General features: G+C 51.1%; 2 protein-coding genes across 5 annotated transcripts in view; both read right to left on the reverse strand.

Annotated features, from left to right (window-relative positions):
- DEF6 (DEF6, guanine nucleotide exchange factor) lies at positions 152 to 23,308 on the reverse strand. Its single transcript, XM_018038778.1, has 11 exons — positions 21,586 to 23,308; positions 10,959 to 11,099; positions 10,130 to 10,315; positions 8,223 to 8,459; positions 7,988 to 8,134; positions 4,028 to 4,136; positions 3,541 to 3,839; positions 2,316 to 2,482; positions 2,006 to 2,204; positions 942 to 1,032; positions 152 to 739 (listed from the first exon to the last, which is right to left on the reverse strand). The coding sequence occupies exons 1-11, from the start codon at positions 21,679 to 21,681 to the stop codon at positions 516 to 518; spliced, it is 1,896 nt and encodes a 631-aa protein (XP_017894267.1). The 5' UTR covers positions 21,682 to 23,308; the 3' UTR covers positions 152 to 515.
- Positions 23,385 to 25,632, reverse strand: part of ZNF76 (zinc finger protein 76) — a 28,756-nt gene continuing 26,508 nt past the window's right edge. For 2 of the 4 annotated variants that reach the window (XM_018038782.1, XM_018038780.1), the window contains 2 exons: positions 24,789 to 24,902; positions 23,385 to 24,253 (listed from right to left, as the gene is read on the reverse strand). In XM_018038782.1, the coding sequence (XP_017894271.1) occupies positions 24,149 to 24,253; positions 24,789 to 24,902 (219 nt within the window). In that variant the 3' untranslated portion in view covers positions 23,385 to 24,148. The remainder of the gene's footprint in view (positions 24,254 to 24,788; positions 24,903 to 25,632) is intronic. The other 2 variants (XM_018038781.1, XM_018038779.1) reach the window with 1 other exon arrangement.

The raw sequence follows: 25,632 nt of genomic DNA on the forward strand, positions 1-25,632 counted from the left end.
CTGAAGAGAAACTTGGCCAGTCACCTAGTTGGTAAGTGGCAGAGTGCACTTTCCTAGCCACTGCATTATACCGTATTCTTCCTGGGATCTGTAACTGAACTTAAGAAGAGAGAAAATGGTAGGAGAGAGAGACAACAAACCTGCTGCATAATTTATTCCAACAGCAGTTTTTATTCAGAAGTGTGCCTCCAAACTTGGTGGCAGTCTGGGGACAGGTGGTCCCTGGCTTGCTTGTTGACTCTCTTTCCCAGCCCAGGGCATAGGGCCCTTGGAGTTAAGGCACAGGGTCAAGTTCTCAAGGATCAACATCCCTGACAGCCTCAGTGGTCTGAGGCCTGGGGCTGGGGTGAAAAAAAAAGAACCAGGTTCCAATCCGGGCTGTTTCATGGTCCGAGGGCCTGGGCCCTGGGCACCAGGGCTGCCGCTCCTTCTTCTGCAGCGGCTGGTGTCACCCACAGGCCAGCTGTGGCCAGGTCCTGGTAGGTGTGAGATTGGGGGCAAGAGACTGGCAGAGGTTAGTTTTCTGGTGCCAGGTCCAGTTTATCTTCCTCAGAGGCGGAAGCTGAGCTGGAAGCGTCTTCCTCACCATTGAGGGACTTCTGCTGGTCACTGCTGCTGGGTGAAGGGGTCTTGTTGTCACGGGATCCCCAGCGAGTCAGGCGCTTTAGGGAGGAGTCGCGGCGGGCAAGTAGAGGGGCCTGAAAGCCTGTGAAGGAGCTGCTGGTGGTGGGACGTTTGTCTGGCAAAGAAAAGGCAGGTATGAGGAAGCAACAAGGTGCGTGCAAAGGGGAGACGTTGAGGGGCTTTACTTCAGCCCTCGGGGAGAGGAGCACCCCCTGACCTGCAGTGCCCTGCTGGCTCTGCAGATGTGGGGGTCGCCCCTCCTCCCTCCCTTGTCCCTCTCCATTCCATGGAAAGCTCCAGGGTCTAACCCTTCTCACCTCCAGGTTTAATAGGATGCATGAGCCGGTTCATCTGGACATTCCAGTGTTTCACGTTGGTACTAGCCTGGCGCAACTTCTGCTGAGCAGCCTGTGGGGGCAGGACCAGTGGAGAGTGGTCAGAGCCAACATCCAAGACAGCAAGTCTCAGCCTCTTCAGGTTCACAGGCCCCTTAGGATCCGACAAAGGCTATTGATCATCTTCCCAGAAAAACTCATGTATGTTCATAAAGAGCTATGTGTATGAACAAAGTTGCCATCCAATTTCAGGGGACTCAAAGACCCTTAAATAGTCAAAAATAATCATAAGTATAGTTTCCACTTATCAAGCAGCTAAAATGTACTAATATCTTACTTAACTTCCAGAGAAGAAGCTAAGAAGCAAATTCAAAAGAGGTTAAGTGACTTGCCCAGGGACAAACATGGAGCTCTGAACCACTGTGTCACACCACCTGTCCAGGACCTGATGCAGAAACCTCTGCTCCAGTGTTCATCTAGCCATTAGCAGCGGCTGCGGGGTGGGGAATCATAGAGGAATTTTCTCTTTTTATGATACTTATTTCTGTGTTTGAATTTTTTTACAATGACCATGTATGCCAACAAAGCAAAATCAAATAAGGAACACTAATAAAAATAAAACATCAAAAGTTTGTCTTTATGAAAAAAATCTTCTATGGAGATTTGGGCTCCAAAGAGTGGAACCAAAGTGCAGGGATAGCAAAGTAGGGGCTGGAAGAGCAGGAGGAAAAAAATTTTGCCCAGATGAGTAACAATGATAAAAACAGCAGTTAATGTTTCTTCAGTGCTTACTGAATATTAAGTATCACGTGCTATCTTGTTTAATCTTCTGTTTTATTTATTTATTTATTTAATCTTCATAGCAATGCAATTACCAGTCCCTTTTCTCAGATGAGGGACTTGGAGCTCAGAGAGGTTAGGCCATTTGTCAAAGGCCACACAGTCAGGTGATGGTAGGGCCTGAGCGATAGAGCTCCAGGGAAGGTTCCAGAGCCTGTGCCACGGCTCACCCTGCCACCTGCGACCTGTTCCACCCCAGGCCTCACCTCCACGTCCTCGTCGGCCCTCTGCCGGTTCTGCCGCACCTCCTCCAGCTGCTGCTGGGCCTGCTGCAGAGAGCGGCTCTGCAGAGCCATCTCCTGCTGCAGCTCCTGCTTCTCCTGCTGCGCCCGCTCAATGTAGCGCTCCTGTTCCTCCTTCAGCTGCAGCAGCTGCTTCAGCTTCTCCTCCTCCTCCTCTAGCAGTCTGCGGGGTGTCCACTGTGTCACCTCCAAGGCTGAGGCACCTCACAGGTGCTCAACAGGTGGGAGGGTGGGGGCGTCAGGGAGGGGGAAGCAGAAGGGGCCACCTTCCTACCTGGTCTGAGCGAGGCGCACGGCCTCCTCGTCCTGCCGAGCTTTCACCTCCAGCTGCAGGGCCTCCTGGAGCCTCTGCTGCATCTCCTCCAGCTCCTTGATGCGCTGCTGCTGCCGGGCAGCCTCCTCCTTCTTCAGCTCCATCTCAGCCTGCATGGAGGCCCGGGCCTGAATGGGGGACAGGGAGCCAGGTTAGCAGGGGCCCGGCAGAGGAAGGCTGCTGGTATGCTGCCCTTTCCCCAGGGCTTTGTGAGGCCAGCCCAGCTAGTTATCTCTGGATGAGGGTCTGGGGAGTTCCTTCAGGTCAGATTTTCCTGATCTGATCCCCTTCTGAAAACCTGACTAAGTCTGATGAGGATCAGTGAACCACATGGGGGAAAGGGGCTCAAGTCATTCCCTTTTTAGCACCAGCCTTAATAGTTATTATTATACATTGTAATATAATGTTTCACAATTATAATTAGACTAGTGGTAGCAAGGGAATGACTATAATTATAATTGTGAGAGCAATTATAACTCAAAAGTATTTCCTTAGTTGATCCTCCTTTCCACAGCTCTATAAACCAAGTTCTATTGGCATCAACATGTCACAGGTAACTGAGGCACAGAAAGGCCAAGTAACTTAACCTGAGATCACAGGGTTCCTAAGAGGCAGAGTTGGTATGGAACCCACAGTGTCTCGACTCCAGATCTAGATCTCTTAAATCTTAAATCTAATTGCCTCTACACCTCTAGTCCGTCTCCAGGTTCATCCCGCCTTCCTCCCATCCTACCTCCTCCAGACTGGCCTCATTATAAATTCAGATCAAGTCAGGTCCCACATAGTCCAGCCTCGGTCCAAATTCATCCCCAGACACAAGGTCTTTAGCAGCTCCTCTGTCAAGGTCCCGCCCCCCAGCCAGCCAAGGTCTCCCAACCTGGCTTCACTCTACACCTATCTCTCCACTCCATCCTTCCCAATTCGTAGGCTCGGGCCCCGCCCCACACCGTCTCTCCTCTCAAGCCATCCTTCTGCCAAGTCCCTTACCCTATAGGCCCGTCCCCATCCCATACCTATCTCTGTCCCCCGCCAAAATCACTCAAGACAAGCCCCACCTCCACGCTCATCCCTCAGCGCGTGGCTCCGCCCCCAGACCAGGCCCCGCCCAGGCCCCGCCCCCCGGCGCTCAGCTCCTGGCGGGAGCCTCAACCCTCGGCCCACCGCCTCCGCCCGGGTGCAGCCACACCTGCTCTGCCTCGCGCAGCTGGACCTCGAGCGCCTGCTGGAGCTCCCGGTGCTGGCTGCGGCGCCGCTCCTCCTCCTCCTGCATCAGGCGCTCCGCCTGCCGCTGCGCCTCTTGCAGCAGCTCCAGCTCCTGAAGCTTCCTCTCCTTCTCTTCCTGCAGCTGCTGCAGTCGCAGCATCTCCTCCTCCTTGGCAGCCCGGCGCCTCTCTCGCTGCTCCCGCTGCTCGCGCCGCTTCTGCTTCAGGTCCTTGTGCAGCGACGTCTTCCCCTCGGCCTGAAGCCGGATCGCCGTCTGGATGGCTGCGGAGGGAGCGGGAGGGGCTAGCCGAGGACAGGGGGGCCTCCGGGGGGCCCACCGCCAGAAAGGGGCCTTTGGAGTGGCTCCTATCCAGCCTCCGGCCTCCTGCTGGGCAAAGGGTTCTCACTCTCTTTTCACCGATGAGGCGACTGGGGCCCAGCCAGGTCCAGGCCACCCCGCGAGCACTCACCAGCTGTCCACTCCTGGCGCTGGCGCGTGTCGGAGGCGCTCATCTCATAGGTGCGGGAGGCAGTCTTCACACAGAACATGCAACGCTTCCCCTCTCGGTCGGGCAGCACCTGGGAGAAGGCCCAGACAGGCTGGCTTCACTGGGGTCAAGGGCCACACCTGCCCCAGGGGGGCTCCAGCTCCAGCCCCTACCCCCTTGGCTGACCATCATCTCCTCCTGACACCCCTTCCACCCACTCTGCCAGGAGTCTGCAGGCCGGGTTTGGAGGTTAGTGTCCCCACAACTCTTATAGCGTTTGCGCGTTGAAGATGGGACAGCTCTCCTATTACTATCTCTCTGTGGGGCCTACACACAGCGACAACTCAGTGTTTATCCAGATCAGGGCTCAACATCTCTCATGACAGGGTCCTCACTAATGAGACCGTTCATTTCCGCAGAAGCCTGCCTGCTGAGAAAGTTCTCCATTCATTCATTCCACAGATATTCTGTATTGTCTACAGGCCACTCATTGGTCTGGGCATATGGGATACTACTAAGATGTGCCTAACAGACCAAATCCCTGCCTTGCTGGATTTAAGTGGAAAATAATAGCTACCCACTGAGCTTCATGTGTTCTAGAGTCTGTATCAGGCATAGATTATTAGCTCCATCTTACACAGAAAGAAACTAAGTCTCTAAGAGGTCCAGGAACATGCCTGATTCACACTGCATGTTAGTGGTGGAGCTGGATTTCTGCCTAGATCTGTGCTCTTTGCACAATGATAGCTGTTTCCTTACGTGACAAAGATGGACACAGCCTAGAATGGCTACAATAATGTTTTTCATGTAAAATAACAAGTGTTAGTGAGAAATTGGAGCTTTCATTTACTACTGGTGAGAATGTAAGATGATGCCGCCACCATGGAAAAGAGTTTGGCTGCTCCTCAAAAATTAAACATAGAATTACTGTGTGATTCAGCAATTCTACTCCTAGGTATGTGCCTTGAGAAGAGAAAATATATATCCACCCAGAAACTTGTACATGGATATTCATAACAGCATTATGCATAATACCAAAATGATGGAAACCACCCAATATCCACCAATGAATGAAGAGATAAACCATATATAGTCCATCCATACAGTGAAATATTATTCAGCCATTAAAAGGAATGAAGTCCTGATTCATGCCAAAACATGCTTGAAAATGTTATACTAAGTGAAAGAAGCCAGACACAAAAGGACAAATGGTGTATGATTCCACTTATATGAGGCTCCTAGAATAGGCAAATTCCTAGAAATGGAAAGCAGAATAGAGGTTACCAGGGACTGGAGGGAAGGGAGAATGAGTTGTTGCTTAATGGGTACAGAGCTGCTATTTAGGATGATAAAAAGAAAAAGCTTTGGAGTGTCCCCACAACTCTTATAGCCTTTGGGATGGTTGAGATAATTGGGATGGTTGGGATAATTGGGATGGTTGGGATAATTGGGATGGTTACATGTGAATGTACTTAATACTACTGAGTTGTAATACTTAAAATGGTTAAAATAGCAAATTTCATGTTTTATATATATATGTGTATTTTACTATAGTTTTTAAAATTGTTGCCTTAAGCCTTTAAATAATGGAGAGAATAATAGGAGGAAAAAGGATAGGAAAGGAGAAAGAATAGGGAAATATAGAGTGGCCAGAGTGAAAGCATCAGTCACTCAGTCATGTCTGCCTCTTTGCAACCCACGGACTGTCGCCAACAGGGTCTTCTGTCCATGGGATTCTCTGGGAAAGAATACTGGAGTGAGTTGCCATTTCCTTCTCCAGGGGATCTTCCCAACCAGGGATCAAACTTGGGTCTCCTGCATTGCAGGCAGCTTCTTTACTGCCTGAACCACCAGGGAAGTCCTTATCTGGTCTGTTGCCAAAGGGAATGGAATTTGGGTGAAGGAGAAAGACCTTGAAAGAAGACTTTTAGAAAAATTTGCTGGATAGAGTGAGTCATAAGTTATCGCCTCTGAAATCTTTAGCAAAGGCCACATCATTCACCAATGACTTTAGTATTGGATTTGATTTGCAGTTTTGTTTTGTTTTATTAAAGTGCTGACATAAGCAATCTAAAACAACAACAATAACTGAACAGACATGATGAACCCTAAATAGAGTTACAGTTTCAGAGAAAACAAACAGATTTGTTTGCCAGAGGGTAAGGGATGTAGAAAGAGGGAAGAAAAAGTTGAGGGAGATTAAGTGGTGCAAACTTCCAGTTGCAAAATGTGAGTCATGGGTATAAAATGAATAGTGTGGGGAATATAGTCAATAATTATGATTACATAGTTATCTTTGTATGGTGACCGATCATAAGTAGAACTATCGTGGAGATCAGTTTGAAATACATAGAAATATTGAATCATTATGCTGTATAACAGGAATTAACATAGTGTTTCAGGTCAATTATACTTCAAAAACGAACAAACATATCCATAGAAAGAGAGATCAGATTTGTGGTTACCGAGAGGTGGGAAGTGGGCTTGTTGAGGGGATAGGGGAGGAGGAATTGGATGAAGGCGGTCAAAAGGTACAAACTTCCAGATATAAAATAAGAAAGTTTACTAGGGATGTAACATGCAACATGGAAAATATAATTAACACTGCTGTAGATTATATTAAAATATGAGGCTTCCCTGGTGGCTCAGTGGTAAAGAATCTGCCTGCTAATGCAGGAGACTCAGGTTCTGTCCCTGGGTTAGGAAGATCCCCTGGAGAAGGAAGTGGCAATCCACTCCAGTATTCTTGCCTGGGAAATCCCATGGACAGAGGAGCCTGGTGGGCTACAGTCCATGGGGCCACAAAAGAGTCAGACGAAACTTGGCGACTGCGTGTATGCTAAGTCGCTTCAGTTGTGTCCCACTCTGTGTGACGCTATGGACTGTAGCCTGACAGTCTCCTCTGTCCGTGGGGATTCTCAAGGCAAGAATACTGGAGTGGGTTGCCATGCCCTCCTCCAGAGGATCTTCCCAACCCAGAGACTGAACCTGCATCTCCTGTGGCTCCTGTATTGGGGGGTGAATTCTTTATGGATAAGTCACCAGGGAAGCTTAAACAACAACAAATGTTATACATAGAAGTTGTTGAGAGAGTAAATCCTAAGATTACTCATCACATAAAAAAATTTTTTTTCTATTTAATTTTGTACCTATATGAGGTGACAGATGGTCACTAACCTTACTGTGCTGATCAGTTTATGATATGTGTAAGTCAGATCACTATGCTGTAGACCTTACACTTACACGGTGCTGTATGTCAATAATATCTCAATGAAACCGGAAGGAAAAAATAAAACGTGTTACTTTTCTAAAAGAAAAAAAAAAAATGCTGACATGGCTGAGAATGGCCTTGAGGCATTCAGGTATACAGTTGACCCTTGAACAGCTCAGGGGTTAGGGGTACCAAACCTCAGCCTGGTCAAAAATCCACTTATAACTTTAAAGTCAGCCTGGTGGCTCAGGCTGTAAAGAATCCACCTGCAATGCAAGAGACCTGGGTTCGATCCTAGGGTTGGGAAAATCCCCTGGAGAAGGGAATGGCTACCCACTCCAGTAATCTTGCCTGGAGAATTCCAGGGACAGAGGAGAGCCTGGTGGGCTACAGTCCATGGGGTCACAAAGAGTCAGACACAACTGAGTGACTTTCACTTTCAGTATCCCAGTTATTCCATTTGCAGATTCAACCAACTGAAGATGGTGCAGTACTGTATGTATTTATTGAAAAAAAAAATCCATGTATAAATAGACCCACCAAGTTCCAACCCATGTTGTTCAGGGGTCAGTTGTATTTGGGTTGCACTCACCTAAGCAGGAATCTTAGGTGGGGAAGTCACTGGGGCTTCCCGCCTTGCCCTCCTCCTGACCCCTTGCCCTCAGGCTACACCAGAGCCCCTCTGGGTCTTGCTCCAGTACATGCTCCACCCCTTCACCTGCTGCCCTCACCTCCACGCAGCACTGCGCATCCAGTGGGATCACACCCCTCTTCTCCTTGCACTCTTCACTCCCGAAATAGCAGAGGCAGCTGGGCTGCAGCTGGAACCAGCGTTCTGCCCAGTTCCTCCTCAGGTGCCCTCGCTTCCACAGGTAGCCCTGCCAGAGCCAGAGCAAAGTCAGAGGCATCCTCGGCCCCGCCCCCACCCTCCTCGGGGTCCACCCCTGGTCCCCAGCCAGGCCTGACCTGCTTCAGGACGTCTTGGATGACCTCCTGGTAGACCTCATGGATGGCCATGCTGAGCGTGTCCCGCGCCACGCCTCGCAGACAGCGGCCTGAGTTGAAGAGCTCCAGGAACTGCCAGACGCTGAGCCCCCCGCTGCTCTGGGCTGCCTGGGCCTCCTGAGCCAGCAGCTCCTCCAGCTCCCCCAAGCCCAGCTCCAAGCTCATGCTGCTGAGCACCTTCTTCAGCAGGTATTCCACCTGGAGGGAAGGAGGAAAGGCTTGGTGGCCACAGTAGGTGGTGTTTCTGGTGTCGACACCAGGGGTTGCTACCGTCAGGCTCCCAGAGCTAGGGCAGAAGTGACCACGGACAGGGGTTGGCAGGATGGAGGGGTGGATGCATGTCAGAGGACTAAATGACTAAACGCGGGTGGACTCCTGAGTAGAGATTTGAGAGGGGATCCTGGGGCCCCAGCTTCAATTCAGATATCCTCTCCCCAAGCTCCAGTCCTTCCTGCCTTGAATTAAGGGCATGGTGAGGTGGGAGTTGAGGACTGAGGGCCAGGCAGAGACAGCGAGTCATAGAAAACGTCAGTGGGGGACAAGGGCCCTCTCGTTCAATCTCTTCACTCTGCAGATGACAAAACTGAGGTTCAAGGGAGGGGGAAGTGACTTGTTTTGAATCGCACAGCAAGTTGGTAGCAGCCAGAGCTCAATTCAGATCGACACCCCATGAGTCCCTATTCCAAGCCCCGAGCCCCAGCCCTGGGGATCGTTCCCTTGTCAGAGGGCAAGGGGATGGGAGGTGGGAGCGAGCAGGGCAGGGACAGGAAGCCTGTTGCAGAGGAACAGGAAGTGGTGGTTGGGGTACATCCTGCTGCAGTTTGTTCACACTGCGTGTTGATCACAAAAGCGAGCAGCTTTCTGGCCTCGGAGAGGCCACCTCGCCCTTGCTGGCAGGGGTCTGACAAAGGTACCCGGCCAGCTGTCTGTGTCTGTGAAGACAGACACACTTCTTTCTGCTGCCCCAACAGCTTCTTGGAAAAACTCTCTGCAGGACTTTCACTCTGGGGGCTACTGGGTCTTGGCTGGGAGTGGGGTGGGGGCACCCCCACTCTTCCCACAGACAGAAGCAAGGGCACGAACCTGAGTGCAGTTAGACAGGCCAAGACCTCTCGTAAATACAGCGGACCACTACCCCCCGCCCCCCTGCCCCATTGTGCACTACTCAAAAGACCTAGATTCGCCCTGAGATCTTTACCAACACCAGAGGGCAGAAAGGGTCAGGAGAAGGCTGAGTGGACAGGGGAGTGGGGTAGTGGAGGGAGGGGGCAGGCTGGCTGCCAAAGGGGTCACCTGCCCCAGCTTCACTCATGAATTGAGAAGGTAGAAGCTGGGTTCTAGGCTGATGTTCCCAGGATGCCCTCTCTCTGGGGTCTGAGCTGAGTCCATCCTGGCTCCCCACTATATTGTAGGAGACAAGAAGAGAAAATCTGGAACCAGGACCAGACTTGGCCGCCCACTTGGGAGTGACTGGAGAGATCTCCCTGGAAGGTCTCTATTCCCCTAAAATAGCACCCTTCTCAGTTTGCCACAGTGCCTGAAATCCTGCCATTTGATTTTAAATGTTTTCGTTTCAAAACGCTAGTAATGTATCAGGCATTCACACCTCTGTGTAAACAGTTTGCAGAATCATTTTCCTACTGTGAGAGCGAGGAGAGCCTTGAAGGAGGTGTAGTTTTGGACCTCCTGGGAGAAGGCATCATTGCTCTGACATGGGCAGTTCTAAGTGTCTGGAGATGAGTGGGTGTGACAGGTAGCCAGTGGAGAGATAAAGAAGACAGAGGATGTGGGGAAGTAGAGAGACAATTTGGCCTCCTTCATGGTTTTGTTGAAGCCTGTCCCTAAGTGATAAAGTCCCTGGGGCTCACCTCATCAGGAACCATGATCAGAGGGTACTTGTCCTCAGACAGGAAGTTGAAGAGGCACCAGAGTCGGAAGGCATCCTGATTGGAGAGCATGCTGTTCCCGTTGCTATCCACCTGGTAGTTCTTCTTCGCCGTCAGGGTCCAGCACAGCTCGTCAAAGTGCTCCTTAACAAAAGCCCCCTCTTCCACCTGCCACCAGGCCTGCAAGTCAGCTGCGAAGGCTGCCTCGGCCCAGCTCCACCACCCAACTAGGCTCCAGCTGGCTTCTCAGCGTCATCTGTTTCCCTGCTCCCCACCCTGCCATGCTGGGACTCTCACCTGAGTAATCCCTGAGCTGATGATCAGGGAGCTGTCTGGCCAACCAGCCTGACCCCCAAATCCCCAGCCCTGCCACATGCATCACTTCCCCGCATCCACATCCACCCAAGTTCCCGATCCATAGAGAAGCTCAGTCCCTCAGGCCGGGGAGAAAGAAGGGGAAGCTCAGGAGGAAATGAACAGTCGAGAAGAACTTGAGAAGACAGTGACAGCTAGGAGGATGGAGGGGACAGACTTAGCAGAGAGCTGGAAAGCGCTTGTAAAATGACAGCTGAAGGCTAGGCAGGGAGGGGTAAAGATCGTGGGGAAGGTGGAGGCTAGGATAGAGAGGAGGGAGCTGGAGTGAGTTTAAAGGGGGGCAAAAAGGGGCAAGTGACGGGGATGTAAGGGTGGAGATGGGGGCATGGGTGGACAGAGGGGACAGAGATGGGGTTCATGGAGGGAGGAGTTGGGGTGGCAAGGAATTAGGGTGCTGGCCAGGTTGGGAAGTGGAGAGAGGGAAAGGGGCCCTCACCTTGTCCAGGATGTACTTGTTGAGGTAGGGCATGTATCCCTGGCTGGACACGGGACCATCGTCATCATCTCGGAAGTGCTCCTCCAGGGCCACGGGGTCATGAGGGATGTGCAAGACGGTGTACAGGTTGTGGGACAGCACCTGAGACAGAGGGGAGCTTACCTTCCTGAGCCCCGGCCGAGCTGGGCCACAGGGCTGCTCCCACCGCGCCTGTCGTCCTCTCCCCCATCCTGGCTAAGCCTTCTACACACATTATTTAGCTCAATCATAACTAAAACTTCTCTCTCCCCCTCTCTCTCTTTGTGTATATATATACATACATATGCATATATACACATATACACATACAATGAATTAAAAGTCCGTCTAGTCAAAGCTATGGTTTTTCCAGTAGTCACGTATGTATGAGAGAGTGGGACTATGAAGAAAGCTGAGCACCGGAGAATTGATGCTTTTGACCTGAAGTGCTGGAAAAGACTCTTGAGAGTCCCTTGAACTGCAAGGAGATTCAACCAGTCCATCCTAAAGGAAATCAGTCCTGAATATTCATTGGAAGGACTGATGCTGAAACTGAAACTCCATTCTTTGGCCATCTGAGGCGAAGAACTGACTCACTGGAAAAGACCCAGATGCTGGGAAAGATTGAAGGCAGGTGAAGAAGGGGACAGAGGATGAGATGGTTGGATGGCATCACTGACTCAATGGACATGAGTTTTAGTAGGCTCCAGGAGTTGGTGATGGACAGAGAGGCCTGGCGTGCTGCAGTCCATGGGGTCACAAAGAGTCAGACGCGACTGAGTGACTGAACTGAACTGAACACTTACAATGGAATGTAATTCAGTCGTGAAAAACTGAATGAAATCTTGCCATTTGCAACAACATGGATGGACCTTGAGGGCATTATGCCAAGTGAAATAATCTGACAGAGAAAGACAAATACAGTATGATCTCATTTCTATGTGGAATTTTTAAAAAGGGAAAAGAAGAGATTCACAGATACAGAGAGCAGATTGGTGGTTGCAAGAGGTATGCGGTGGTGAGTGAAACGGATGAAGGTGCTCAAAAGGCACGAACTTCCAGTTTTTAAATACGTCATGGGAACATAATATATAGCATGGTAACCATAATGAGTAATACTGTATGCCATCTGAAAGTAGCTAAGAGAGTAGGTCTTAAAAATTCTCATTGCAAGAAAAACAATTTTTTTAAACCATGCATAGCAATGAATGTTAACTAGGCTTCTCGTGATCATTTCATAATATATACAAATAAACAATCATTACATTGTACACCTGAAATTAAAATGTCAATTATACTTCAATAAAAAACAAAAAAGTAAAAATATATGCACTTGCTATGCAACAAGAACTGTGCTCAGTACTTTGCATATATTTCCCTTAACACCCAGAACAACTGTTAACATCTTCATTTGACAGATGAAAAAGACCCCTAAACTCTGAGGTGTTAAGTAATTCACGCAAAGGCACAGAGCTGGCAGGGCTGGGATTCAAACCCAGGCAGCCATGCCCTTTGGCACTCATTAGGCAGGTGTGTTCCCTTTCTGCAGACAGGGACACGGAGGTTCAAGGGACTCAGTTACTTGCGCAAGCACTCAGTGAACAAGAGCCTGAGATTCCAGTTCAGCTCAGCAGATCCCAAGGCTCAGGGGCAGAAACCTGACATCTACCGTCAGAGACTCGGGGTCAGGCTGAATTGCGCCTGGAGTCCAGTGAGCCTGCTCCAGGAAAGGCGTGTTCAGTTCCAACAACTGCCCTTCTAAAGATGGAAGGGAGCTGGAGAGGGAGCCAAGAAGGGGCACAAGAAATGGTCCAGGGGGTGTGGATGACAAGGCTAAAAGGGACGACGGTGGGGTAAACGGGTAGGTTAACAAATCCATCGTATTAGCAGAGAGGTTGAAGCTTCAACAAGGAGATCAGGAAAAAAAAATAAAACTGTCTTGGTGTAATTCTGTGATAGCACTTATCACAGAAAGTGTGAATGAGGAAAAACTGTCACCTATTCTGTGCCAGCCACTGTATGAGGTGCTTTCTATACCCCAGATCTAATCTCGGTGACCATGATATCCAGACATTAGTGTCCCTGTCTTCCAGATGAAGATGCTCAGGCTTGGAGACGTTAAGAATAAGTGGCAGAGGGACTTCCCTGGGGGTCCAGTGGCTAAGACTAAGACTTCACAGTTCCAGCCTGGGTTCGATCCCTGGTTGGAGAACTAGATCCCACATGCCACAACCAAGATTCAAGATCTCCCCAACCCCATGCCACAACTAGGACTTGGCATGGCCAAATGAAAAATATTTTTAAAAAGTAGGTGGTAGAGCTGAGGTTGGAAACAGGTGTTCCTGACTCTGAAGGCAGCTTCCTTATTAAAATATTGACCTCACCTTCATCCCCCAACTATACAGTAAACTCTGGAGACAACACCATGTCTTCTTATGCACACCCAAGGTAGTCGATAAATGCTGTATTCAAGGGCTGCTTCACCACCAGCAGTTCAGCTTGGAGGCAGCTCCTCTAAGGCAGGAGCTGGCAACACCTCCCAGCTGGCATGCCTACTGTCTTGGTTTCCTTGTTCTCTTTTGTGAGAGGAGAGGGACAAGGGTTTGAGACTTCTCCGCAATGTTTTCCTGAGCCTCAGGTTCAACTCAGCAAAGTGGGAAGTTGGGGGGCCCAGTGAGGGGATCAGTATTTCTCTTTTCCCTCACTTCCCCCGCCTGAGCAGTTATCTGTGGTCCCCACCCCAACTCTCATTCCCATCATCTTCAAATTATCTCAATGTGCCATCTATAGCTTTGCTTTTCTCTTATTCTAAAGGACATCTGGAGTTTCTTCCTGATGAACTCCGCCCTCTTTCCTTATTTTGGTAATGCAGCCTTGACTTTCCTTTGAGAAATACCTCTCCTCCATTTTCAGGCTCTGTGGTATTAGCCGTTTGCACCCTTACCCCATCTGGCTGCATGGCTGGGCACTTTTGAGTCACGGTGTTTGGTTTGAGAATGCACATGACCAATTCTAGGCCACTGGGAAGCAGTCCTGGGATTTTTGCTTCCTCTAGTGGAGAAGAGGTATATTCTTTCCATGGGTAAACCTGGAAAGAGTTAAGGTGCCAGAAGACAGACGCAGCTAACATCTTTCCCACCCTGAATATTCATTGGGAGGACTGACGCTGAAGCTGAAGCTCCAAAACTTTGGACATTTGATACGTAGAGCCGACTCACTGGAAAACACCCTGATGCTGGTAAAGATTGAAGGCATGAGGAGAAGGGGGTGGCAGAGAATGAAGTGGTTGGATGGCATCACTGACTCAATGGACATGAGTCTGAGCAAACTCCAGGAGATAGTGAAGGACAGGGAAGCCTGGCATGCTGCAGTCCATGGGGCCGCAAAGAATCGGACACCACTGAGCAACTGGACGACAACAACAAGGACAGAGAATACTATCAAGCTATCAAGCCAATAAAGAGAGTCGTCATCTGAGGACCTAGATCCAGCCAAGCCTGAAGCCAATACTATGCTAGGAGTTTCGTTTATGTGAGCCAAGATATAACATCTCCCTTAAGCTATTTTGAGTTTGGTTTCTACCACCTATAATCAGAGAAGACATGATTAACACATCTATGGTCATAGGATACTAATCCACACTCCAAGAGGTGCTGCTGCTAAATGCTTGCACTTAAAATCCAGAGTGACCAACACAAGAGAAATACCCACTTCTGAAGAGACAGGTGTTATTCTAAGTTTCACACACTTCTACCTGCTGTCTCCTGGCCTCTTTTCAAATTACCCATGTCCTTATGTTTCTTCGAGTTTCCTAGAGCACCTCTTTGAGGAAGCTTCCTGCATAGCCCAGCCAAATGCTACACTCCAGTGAAGGGGGGAACATGGAAGGCCAGGGACCTTCACTTTCTAGTTGTGAGGCCTTGAAGAAACTTCTTCACTCCCTGAGCCTCAGTTTCATTGTCAGTAAAATGGGATAATACCCACCATGCAGAGGGCCCGTGAGGACAGAGTAAGATGATATATAGATAGAGTGCCAGAGCAAATATAAGTTCCCTCCTTGTATAGCAAGTGTGATTTTTTTTAACCTAACAAATTAACAAAGATGCAAAAGACTGATACTATCAAGCATTGAGGAGATTGTGGAGAAATGGGGATTCAAATGCCCTACTGTCAAGGTGTGAATCAGTAGTCTTTCTGGAGGGCAAGACTCTATCAGATGTAAAATTGGGCATGACCCCAGCATTTTTAATCATCCAACCTACGGATGCTCAAGGGAACAGAGCTAACTGTACAAGAATGCCCACTGAACCATTGTTTAGCATATAAGGCATTGGGAAATGCCTGGCAGTTCAGTGACTGGGGCTCCGACCTTCCTGTGAGTGGGGCACAGGTTTGATTCCTCATCAGAGAACTAAGATCTTATATGCCCTGGCACAATCTGCCACCCCCTCGCAAAAAAACAGAATATATAAGGCATTGGAGACAGCCTGAGCCTCCTTCGAGAGAGGACAGGTATACCACATCATGGACCTGTGTGTGGTTGAAAACTTTTACTTCTACCACATGTGTGCTTTCGGGCAAGTGATTTTTAACTTCCCCAAGATTTTAGTCTCCTCTTTGAGGAAAATAAGGGGGCCTGCTCCACGGGCTGTTTTAGAACAAAGTGCTCAGCACAGCACCTCGCACACAGTGCAATAAAAGGTATTGCTTAATAAAGGTTGTGAGCTATTTTTATTATTATGTTTGTGTGAACGGACATGGAAAGATATGTATACTATACCAGCAGGTGGAAAAAAGTACGCTCTAGAATGAAATATCTCTAAAACAATATGTGTGCAAATATTAGGTTGAACCATTTTAAACTGCTATTTGAGTAGGCCAAAACAATCAAATGTCAGCAATTTCATATGGTTCAATCTAATGTGTTTATTTGTACATAGAAAAAAATCTAGAAGACTCAGCAACTGTTAACAACCATCACCCTACCACCCTCCCCAGGGAGGGGAGGGACTTTCACCTTCTTTAACACAATTTTGGTCTTTGAATTTTTTTTTAACCAGTAAAACATATTTTACTTTTATAACAAATTTCAACTTCTTTAAAAAGCACAATTTTCTGTGCCGGGAGCATATATTGTTTTTATTACAAAAAAATTTAAGCTCTAGTGATAAAAAACAAAGGGTGCCATTAACCACTGTTATTAATGTACCCTGCTATTAAGTTGCTTTGTAATAACGTTCTTCTGCTGTTTCTTGTTTGTGTGAGCTTTTCTGGCTGTTCTACCTTCCTTGAGGGCAGCAAGGACTCTCATCTTAACCTTGACTCCAGAGCTCAGCAGTGCGTCCCCTACATGCTCAAGGTTTTTGATTAAACTCCCCTGAAGTCTAACGTAAGTGCTGCAGTGGGTTTCCAAGGTTCTCAGGGTGAAATCTTGGAGTCCTTCCAGAGATTTCACTCTACACCTTCTCTGACCTCATCCCTCTTGCTCCCTTCTGTCCAGCCACTCTGACCCCTTAGACGTTCCCCGGACACGCCAGGCACGCCCTTGTCTCAGGGCCCTGGCACTTGCTATTCCTTTAGCCTGAAACATTCTTTGTCCCGGCCACGACACGGCTCACACCCTCTCCACCTTCTTGGGGGCTGCGGGCTTCTCTGACCACCTTATTTAAATCTGAAATCCCCCCTCGACTCCCCACACTCCCTGTCCTCACTTCCGCTCTATTTTTCCTCCATGTCATGTATCATGAGTTCTGACTTACTGTGTTTACTCATCTGCGTTCTCTGACTAGAATGGTCAACCCACGGGTGCGGGTTTTTGTCTTTTATATTTTATTCACTGCTGTACCGCTGAGTCTGGCATAACAGGATACTCAATAAATACCTACTGAATGAACTTCAGCGCTTCAAGAGAAGAAATGGGAAAAACACAAAAGTCAGATAGAAGTGGACTGAATCTACGCTAACCTCGCTGGGCTTTAGTTTCCACACCTCTAAAAATGGAGTTCAAGGAGACTTTGCAGGCCTCCTCTCCCGCCCAGGACAGGAGCTGCCCCCCCGGCAGCACACAGCTGTCTGAACCGTTCGTCTCCTGGGTTCGCTGGCCCACACTGTCCTCTAAGAACTCTGTCACTTGTACCTTATGCCAGTGGAATTTGAGGAGCCCCGGGCAGAGGCTCTGACCCTTGTGAGCTATCAGGACAAAGAGGAATCAAAGGCTCCAGACACTGAGGGTTCAGGGCCTCTCCCTGGAGAAACCAGCTGACCTCAGATTGCCAGGCTTCCTGTGCCCGGGCGCGGGGGGGCGGGGAGGGGAGGGAAGGGGCTGGGGGCGGGCAAAGGGCGTGGCCAGAGAAGCGTCCTGCAGGAAAGGAAACGGCGGCCGGAGCGTGCGCAGCAGTCACCTGCCGATTTCAAGCACTCCTTATCCCTGGAGGAGGGGACGCTCCTTATCCTGCTTTTACAGAGGAGGAAACCGATGCTCAGAGAGGTGAACTGTCTTCTTTAGAGTCAAGGTCTGACCCTAAAGCCCTACACTAGATCTCTATGCTACATGGGCTCAGATTAAGCATCAGAATCACCTGGGGAGCTGGTTGAAACTGAAATCTGCCAGGGCCCGCCCAGACCTACCAACTCGGAGTTTCCAGGGGTGGGGTCCAGGTGTCTGCAGTTTTCACAAGTTGCCATTTGGGCTCCCCCAGAGAGGGCTCTTTTTCTCCCCCACCCACCTAGGCAGCCCCTGACCTCTGGGTTGGCAGCCATTGACCTTTGAGAGGCATCATTTATTCACTGTTTCCTCTGTAGGCTGTGGGGGAGTGGTTCTCCCCTGGGGGCGTGTGTGTGTGTGTGTGTGTGTACGTGTGTATGTGTTGTGTGCAGCTCAGTCATGTCCGGCTCTTTGTCACCCCATGGGCTGTAGCCCACCAGGCTTCTCTGTCTATAGGATTTTCCAGGCAAGAATACTTAGAGTGGGTTGCCATTTCCTTCTCCAGGGGATCTTCCTAACCCAGGGATCGAACTTTCGTCTCCTGAGTCTCCTGCATTGGCAGGCGGGTTCTTTACCACTGGTGCTACCTGGGAAGTTCCCTAAAAACTCAAGTGCAGCGATACAATGGGTGCCAGGCCCATGATCCTGTAGTTCTTAGACTTCAGGAGTAGATGAAGATACAGAGCATTTGGGCATCCTTAAAAGTACCAATCACTAACTGCAAAGAGAATGACTAATTTCTCTCTTTTATATGGCCTGTAGTCTTTAAATGTATCCAGGTGCTGAATGATTCTTTTAAAATGTATAAGAGTCACTGAATATATTTTTCTCAACCAGTGGGCACTAAAGCAAAACTACTATCATGAGGGAGGAGCACCAGGAATTTTAAAAGGGGAGACTCTCTGGATTGGCTGTGTGCCTGTTGAGAGCAAGAAGGGGCTGGAGGGATTGGGTATAGGCATCAAAGGAAAGATGGAGGCTCAGAGAAGGAAGCAGAGAGGAGAGGCTGTGTCAGGATCAATTTCACCTACTTGATATACTTTGTTAAAATTTACTTTCCTAGGCTAGCTGGAGAGCTTGTGATCCCCAGTTCAGCCCTTGGGCTTTATAGCTCAGAGCTGGGCAGTGACTTGCCTAAGGTCATCCTGCTGGGGAACCATATAGGTATTGGCCTGTATGGCTCTGAGTCAAGGGCTCTGTATCACTGAATCATCCTTCCCTCCTTCACACTCTAGACTGAGAAGACCACGACCACAGCAGGCAGAGGTCGGGGCAAAGCTGAAGACCTGTCATCAGATTCCTGAACTGGAGTTGTTATTAACTTCCCTTCACCTAGAGGAGGGCATCCCTGGTGGGCTCAGCAGTAGAGAATCTTGCCTGCAATGCAGGATACCTGGGTTTGATCCCTGGGTCAGGAAGGCCCCCTGGAGAAGGCAATGGCGACCCACTCCAGTAATATTGCCTTTAGAATCCCGTGGACAGAGGAGCCTGGCAGGCTGCAGTTCCTAGGGTCACACTGAGTTGGACACGTCTAAAGCAGCAGCAGCACCTAGGGAAAGGCTGTTGTCCCTCTCCAGAGGAGGTAGAGCCCAAAACTCAGAGGCTGTCAGTGGGCACGACTCCCTCCCTGGGCCCCAGGACTACCCTGAGTGCCAACTAGAGGCTCAGGATTCTGGGACCCCACAGACTCAAGGAGGAAAGGCCCCAGTTCACCCTCCCTGCCTTGCCTCTGCTCCTGCTGGTCAAGGGGAAGTGGTAGGCCTCCTAAGATCCTCATTGACACACGCTGCTCTAACCATACACCTAGTCTCAGACCCCTCAGAGAAGACAATCCTGACTCCTTGGGGGTACTTCTCAGAGGATTTGCTGTTCTTCCTCCTCCTCCTGGCCCCATCTGGGCTCTGCCCAGGACGGCTGGTGGCAGCCTTTCTGCCAACATGTTGGAGAGAAGTGGGTGACTGTCCCAGCTTGCTCTGGGCTTGTGCAGGTCCCCCGGCCTCTTCCCAAAAGAGGATGCCAAGGCCAGGGACAGTTTTGATGAGCACAGCCTGACCCCAAGGTCTTTTCCCTTCTTACCCAGTCTTTCCGGGGAGGGAGTTGTGCCCTGCTCGTCTCTATCTCTCATCTGCTTCTTCCTCTGTCTTTTGACCACTTCTCTATTGCTCTTCTGCCTTTCCGGCATCCCCACCCCCAGAACTATCACTACTTCCTCCCATCCCAGGCTCTAGTATCATGGGCTGGTGGGAGAACTGCCTTCCTCATCTTTCTCTCCTATGACAGGGGCCCTACAGTTGCTGGTCCACCTGCCGCCGGGCCTGAGACTCCCACTGCTACTTGAGTTCCCAGAATAGACACGTTTTCTGTTGATGGGTTGAAATCTACCACTAATCCTGTGTGACCGCAGAAGCTGCTGGCAGTGGGCTCCTTGTGAGCTGTGATGTGGTACAAAGACAGTGGATGGATGGTTCGATTATGCATCCTCCCCATGCAGTCTTCCTTGTAAATACTCGATGGGTGGGGGTGGGGGAACAGGCATCTGCCCAGGTAGAGGCCAAGACAGACGCTCCAACTAAGAGGCTTACTGCCTGGTGGGCTCAGGAAATCTAAATGCAGTACCTTCCATTTGTGAGGGAAAGAGAGACCCTGGAGGTGTCACAGGGGCCACAGCTAAAGGAGTGGTGGAAAATGGAGACAACAAACTATGGAGGTTGGGATTGTTCCTGGAAGATATTAAAGGGGCAACATGGGAGGCGGATATAGGACATGGAGTTTCTGCAAGGATGGGTTTTGGATGATCTGCTTTTCCTCTGTCTGCCCTGCAGAGCTCACTAGACTACATAACCTGCAATAAGAGGATTTAAGTAAATGTGAGGAAGAATCTGCCTCTTGGGAGATTCTCTCAGATGATCAAAGGTGGTTGTGGACTCTCCTTCCTGGGAGAGCCAAGAATCGTTTACTAGATGCTGACAAGTCTGGCTAAGGGGCCGATTATGGGATAGGACCAGTTTGGGATATCCAAGTTTATCATGTCCAAGTTCAGCAAAGTAGAGGGAGGGGAAACAATGCCTATCATGTCCCATTCGTTTCTCGGGTTTCCAGGCACCTGCTCAGTCATTCAGAATGGAGGTTTCCTTGAGACTATACTCCTCCTTTGCGGGGGGAGGGGAGGGCGGCAGGAGAAGATACAAGAGTCTGTGGCTTAGCCTCATGCCAGGCGCATACCTGGTGCTCAATAATATTTGTCGAGTGAATGAATGAGCCCCTAAGGCAGACCCCAGAGGGCTGAGGCCTCCCTCATCCTGTCCCTGTGTCCCCCGGCTCCAGTGGCCTGGGGCCTTGCTTCTTGCCCACTAACGAGGGTGAAGGCAGCACTAACCCAGGAGTGCAGGACAGAAGCTTTTTGGTCTCCCAGGAATTATCTAGGACCAAGCAATGAACTTCAGGGCAATCACTGATGGGGCTCTTCCTGGACTCAGATTCTACCCCTTCCCTGCTAGAAGTTTCAAGGCCTAAGGTAAGTTTCCCAACCTGGTGGGCATGAGGGGGTTGGTGAATGGCAGTATGTTGGGGTCTTCAGTCCTTGCCCCTTCCCAGTTCTGTCCCGCCTAGGAGGCAGGGTACAGAGTAGATGCTCTCCTGCCAAGGGCGACTGAGCCCTTGGGGCCGTGAGAGGTTCTTAAACCCTCTCTCTCAGCTCCGGGAGGAAGTGACTGACAAGTACTAGCCAACTGTCTCTCTTCAAAGCCAGGAGGAAGCAGCAGGAGGGAGTAAGGTGCATGCCCAAGCTTGACTCCGGGGAGACGTGTGCTCATCACATGGAATCTGGGATGTAGCTTGGCTCGTGGCCCTCAGAACCCCATGATGCCGCCTCTGCTCTCCTGAGAGTTTGGGTCGGGGCTCTGGACCATGGCCCTGCACACACCTCACTGGGGCCTCTGGATGGTGGGCAGCAGCCTCTACCGGGCCGCATCACCCCAGTTACCCAGCACCGGCCCCCCACCCTTCCGGGGCCCCTGGCTAGCTGTGGTGCCCCTGGAGGAGCACAGGGTTCACGCCTAGCTCCCAGGAAGCAGGGGCTGCTGAGGCGCATCTGCCAGCCTCCCCTGTGCCCCAGGTGCCCCTCACCTTGAGCTGGGACTTGGAGACCTTGCCGCTCTTCTCCACGTCCAGCGCGGTGAACGCGTACCAGATGGACTTAAGCAGCTCCTTGCGCAGGGCCATGGCTGAGGCGCCCGCCCGGCCCAGGGGCGGCTCTGACACCAAGATCCGGTTTCAGGAAATGCAAACGGCAGCAGAGACCGCAGCAGGGCCTGCGGCACGGATCAAGAGCTCCACCTGCCTGCTCTCGTGGGCTCCCACGCTGGCAGGACCCAGACTGTTGCTCAGCGGCCCCGCTCCCTGCTTGGGACTGGGGACCAAGCCCTGGGAAGCTATGGCCCCAGCTCTGTTCAACCTAGTTCCCTGGGCCTGAGGCCCTTTGGGAGCCTCCTCAGCCCCGGAGCCTCCTGGGCCCCCAGAGGCAGCTTGCTGAAGGAAAAGCGAGCCCGTCCTGACTTTGGAGCCAGACAGCAAGGGGCAGGTCCTGTCCGATCCCACACTTACCAGGTGGGAGGCTCTGGATGAACAACGTAACCTCTTCAAGCAGCTTCTCATTGGTAAAGCAGGAGAAATGCTCACCTCATAGACTGTAAAGAGGTCCGAGGATGGGTGTAAAGCTGGGTTAGGCTCTGGGTAAAGCATTTCTTTTAAGGCCGTCTAACACTACTGTGGTGGCGGGGCCCTTCCCACCACCACCAATACGAACTTGGAGGAGGAACTGGGCCAGGGTGCCTCTCTAGGTTGGGAGGACTTGGCATGTGATTGGCCGCTTCCTTATCCCCTGGCCTTGGCTCTTAACAAGGCACCCAGAGGACTGTCCCCTCTGGGGCCCAGTGGCTCTGACCCAGAGACTCTGAAGCTCATGGGGTGAGCCCCGTGGTGGGGCCCAGCTTCCAGGGCGCTGGGAGCAGGAGGGTGGGGGCCCAGGACCCTCCACTTCAGTGCTTCTGTCTCTTTAGACTCAGTACCTGTGAGGGCTGGCGCATACTCCTGCCACCAACAGTGGCCTTGGATGTTGAAGGTAACTGAAGCACCCCTACTCGGGGGCATGCCCCAGCATCTGTCCTTCCAAGGAGCAAGTGCAAAGGAGAGTTTGCTAGGCATCTCCTAGGATGCCTGTGTTGGAGAGGGGGGCACATCTGTGACAGCGGAGAAGAGAGGAAAAGAGACACCTCCACCTGCAATGCCTGTGATGCTCCCAAGCAGGAGGGGTCAAAGCCACGCGTTCTCTCCATCACCTGCCTTTCCTGCATTCCACCCTTCCCACCAGGGCTGGTCTGGTCCTACCACATACTTTTCAGGAAACTCCAACTGTGTCTTCGGACTTCCACAGCATGGTCCCAGACACCTAGGTGGGTACCCCCAGAGCTGGGTATCGAAGCTGGCACTTCAGCACCAGGGCAGCAGAGCCATCAGAGATTTTGGGTGCCTTGGCAAGGGTACCCCCAGTCCGTGGGGCTTTGCTCACTTGGAGCAGTGGACTGTGTGCTATGTGTAGAGAAGTGGTTGGGTCTGGAGGGGCTGTGATGACGTATCACAAAGCAAAGTAGAAAAAAACAGAGTTCCTCCACCCTACTCATCTTGAGGCTTGAGATCCAACCAGAGCCTGGAAGCAGTGGTCACACTGGCCTTGTTTGGCTGCCTGGAGCCCACCTGCTCAGCTGCAGGCAGGAAGCCACCGGCCACTCCCTGGGGCTTCTCACATTAGGGCTTCCTTCCCCGGCACTCCTGGGAGGGCAGGCCCTACAGTCCGACACTGAGGCTGCGTGAGGTCTGTGCCCCTGGCACCAGGGCCCAAAGCTGAAAGGAGGGAGGAAAGACCCAGGTGGAAACTTGGAACTTTTATTAAATACTCATTCACCCATTTGCCACCACCATCCAGAGCAGGAAAAGAAATTATCAAAATGGAATTAAAAAAAATAAAACAAATTACACCCAATCCCCAGTATGTACAAGGTCTTTCCTGGCCTCTCTGCCACAGCTGCAGAGAGGCTGGGGAGCAGCTGGGGTGGGCGTGGGGCTGGGCACCTATCTCCAGCCATGGGCCCCTGAGCGACTCTGACTGTGGTGGCAGAAAGTCCCTGCTGCCAAGGGGCCAGACACCTCGACTGGCCTCCGGGGAGGTGTTTATTGCTGGGAGGGGCAGGGCTGGGCCCGCTCTGCCCCTACTGGGCGCAAGAGCTGTCTGATTGCTCCCAGAGTGGGCAATGACCAGTTGGGAGTAGAGGACCAGTCCCAAGAGCAGCCCCAATCGCCACCTGAGAAGGGGGATGGACCAAGGGCAGGATGGGTGTTTTCCAGAGAGGAGAGAGGGTGCTCAGCTGATTCTGGGGGGAGGACACCCCAGTGCAGCCTGCTGATCAAGCTCGTCCTCCTTAGCTCCTGAGGATGATGCACTCCCTGACTCCAGCTGCCTGGCCCTCCTTAGGGGCAGGGCTCCTGTGCCCTTCAAGCCGTTTTCTTGCTGCCTTCTTGCCCCAGAGACCTTTGTGGCCACCTGCATGTCAGCCACGGTCTGGGCCCTTGGAGGCAAGGATGCCTGTGCAGCCCGGCACCTCCTTCAGTGTGGTGTGGGACGCAGCCCTCGGGCTCAGCAGCCGCTCTCCGACTCTGCGGTCTCCAGGGTCGCCGCCCCCTGCTGCATGGCAGCGGTGGCCACGCTGATAGCCTCCTCTAAGGTCTGCTGCGCCTCCAGCTGTGGAGAAGGAAGGAGAGAGTGAGACCCTCCCTCCCAGGGCCCAGTGGTAGGGTATGTGGTCTACTTTCTTGAATGTCCTCCGCCCACCCAGTGTCACACACACCTGAGCACTCGGTAGGGCCCCAGGAAACAGGAAGTTCACTGATAGAACCCTATTAGGCTAGGCATGGTGAGGAGCCATGGAACGGTCCAGGGTCAGACAGAGCAGCTTGCTGATGGAAGGGGAATGGCGGGCTGGAATAATCATCTACTTCAGCCCCGTTATCTTCCAGATGAAGGAACAGAGACACAAAAAATGAAGGGTTGAGACTGCAAGGCAGACTGCCATGAAATTTACCGTGAAGGTCAAAAGGGGCTCCCCACCCTGCGTCAGTGAAGGAAGAGGCTGGGCCTGAGACAGGTGTGTGGATGCAGGCAGAAAGGGATCTGTCGTCTGAAGTGGGCACCTTCAGACCCAAATGCTGTCCTCTTCTAGTCCTCCACGGAGTTCCCTGCCCTTCGTGCTTCTTTCTGCAGCCACCAGTCTCCTCACCTGCACCGCAATGTGAGTTCCGTTGGCTGTGGCCAGCAGTGCCACCTGTTGATGATGAAGGGATGCTACACTTGAGTCCTCAGCCACCACAGTCCCAGAGGTGATGATTGTGACCTGAAATATATATTAAGAATGAGGTTTTCCAACCTACCTACATTATTTTCCCAATCCCCAATCCAAAAAAATCCCTTCAAGCAAGGTATCTGGGAACAACTTAGAAGGAAATGAATAAAATCATTGAGTCTGATTAATGAGCTAGCTTGGGGCTCAGAGCTAAATGGGGGTTGTGGCAGTGGTGGTTTAGTCACTATGTTGTGTCCGACTAGAGACCCCATGCACTATATAACCCACTAGGCTTTTCCTTCCATGGAATTTTCCAGGCAAGAACACTGGAGTGGGTTACTATTTCCTTCTCCAGGGGAATCTTTCTTCCCAACCCAGGAACTGAACCTGGGTTGGCACACCACCCCAATACTATTGCCTGGAAAGTCCCATGGATGGAGGAGCCTGGTAGGCTGCAGTCCATGGGGTCACTAAGAGTCGGACACGACTGAGCGACTTCACTTTCACTTTTCACTCTCATGCACTGGAGAAGGAAATGGCAACCCACTCCAGTGTTCTTGCCTGGAGAATCCCAGGCACAGGGGAGCCTGGTGGGCTGCCATCTGTGGGGTCACACAGAGTCGGACACGACTGAAGTGACTTAGCGGTAGCAGCAGCTCCTGCATTGCAGGCGGATTCTTTTACTGACTGACTACCAGGGAGGCCCTAAGTGGGGGCTGTATGTTTCTTTAACTTACAGTCAACTTAATTTATGAATTTTGAGCCTCAGAAGGACAGAGCT

This window comes from Capra hircus, chromosome 23 (assembly GCF_001704415.2).
Source record: "Capra hircus breed San Clemente chromosome 23, ASM170441v1, whole genome shotgun sequence".
In the NCBI taxonomy this organism is placed as follows: Eukaryota; Metazoa; Chordata; class Mammalia; order Artiodactyla; family Bovidae; genus Capra; species Capra hircus.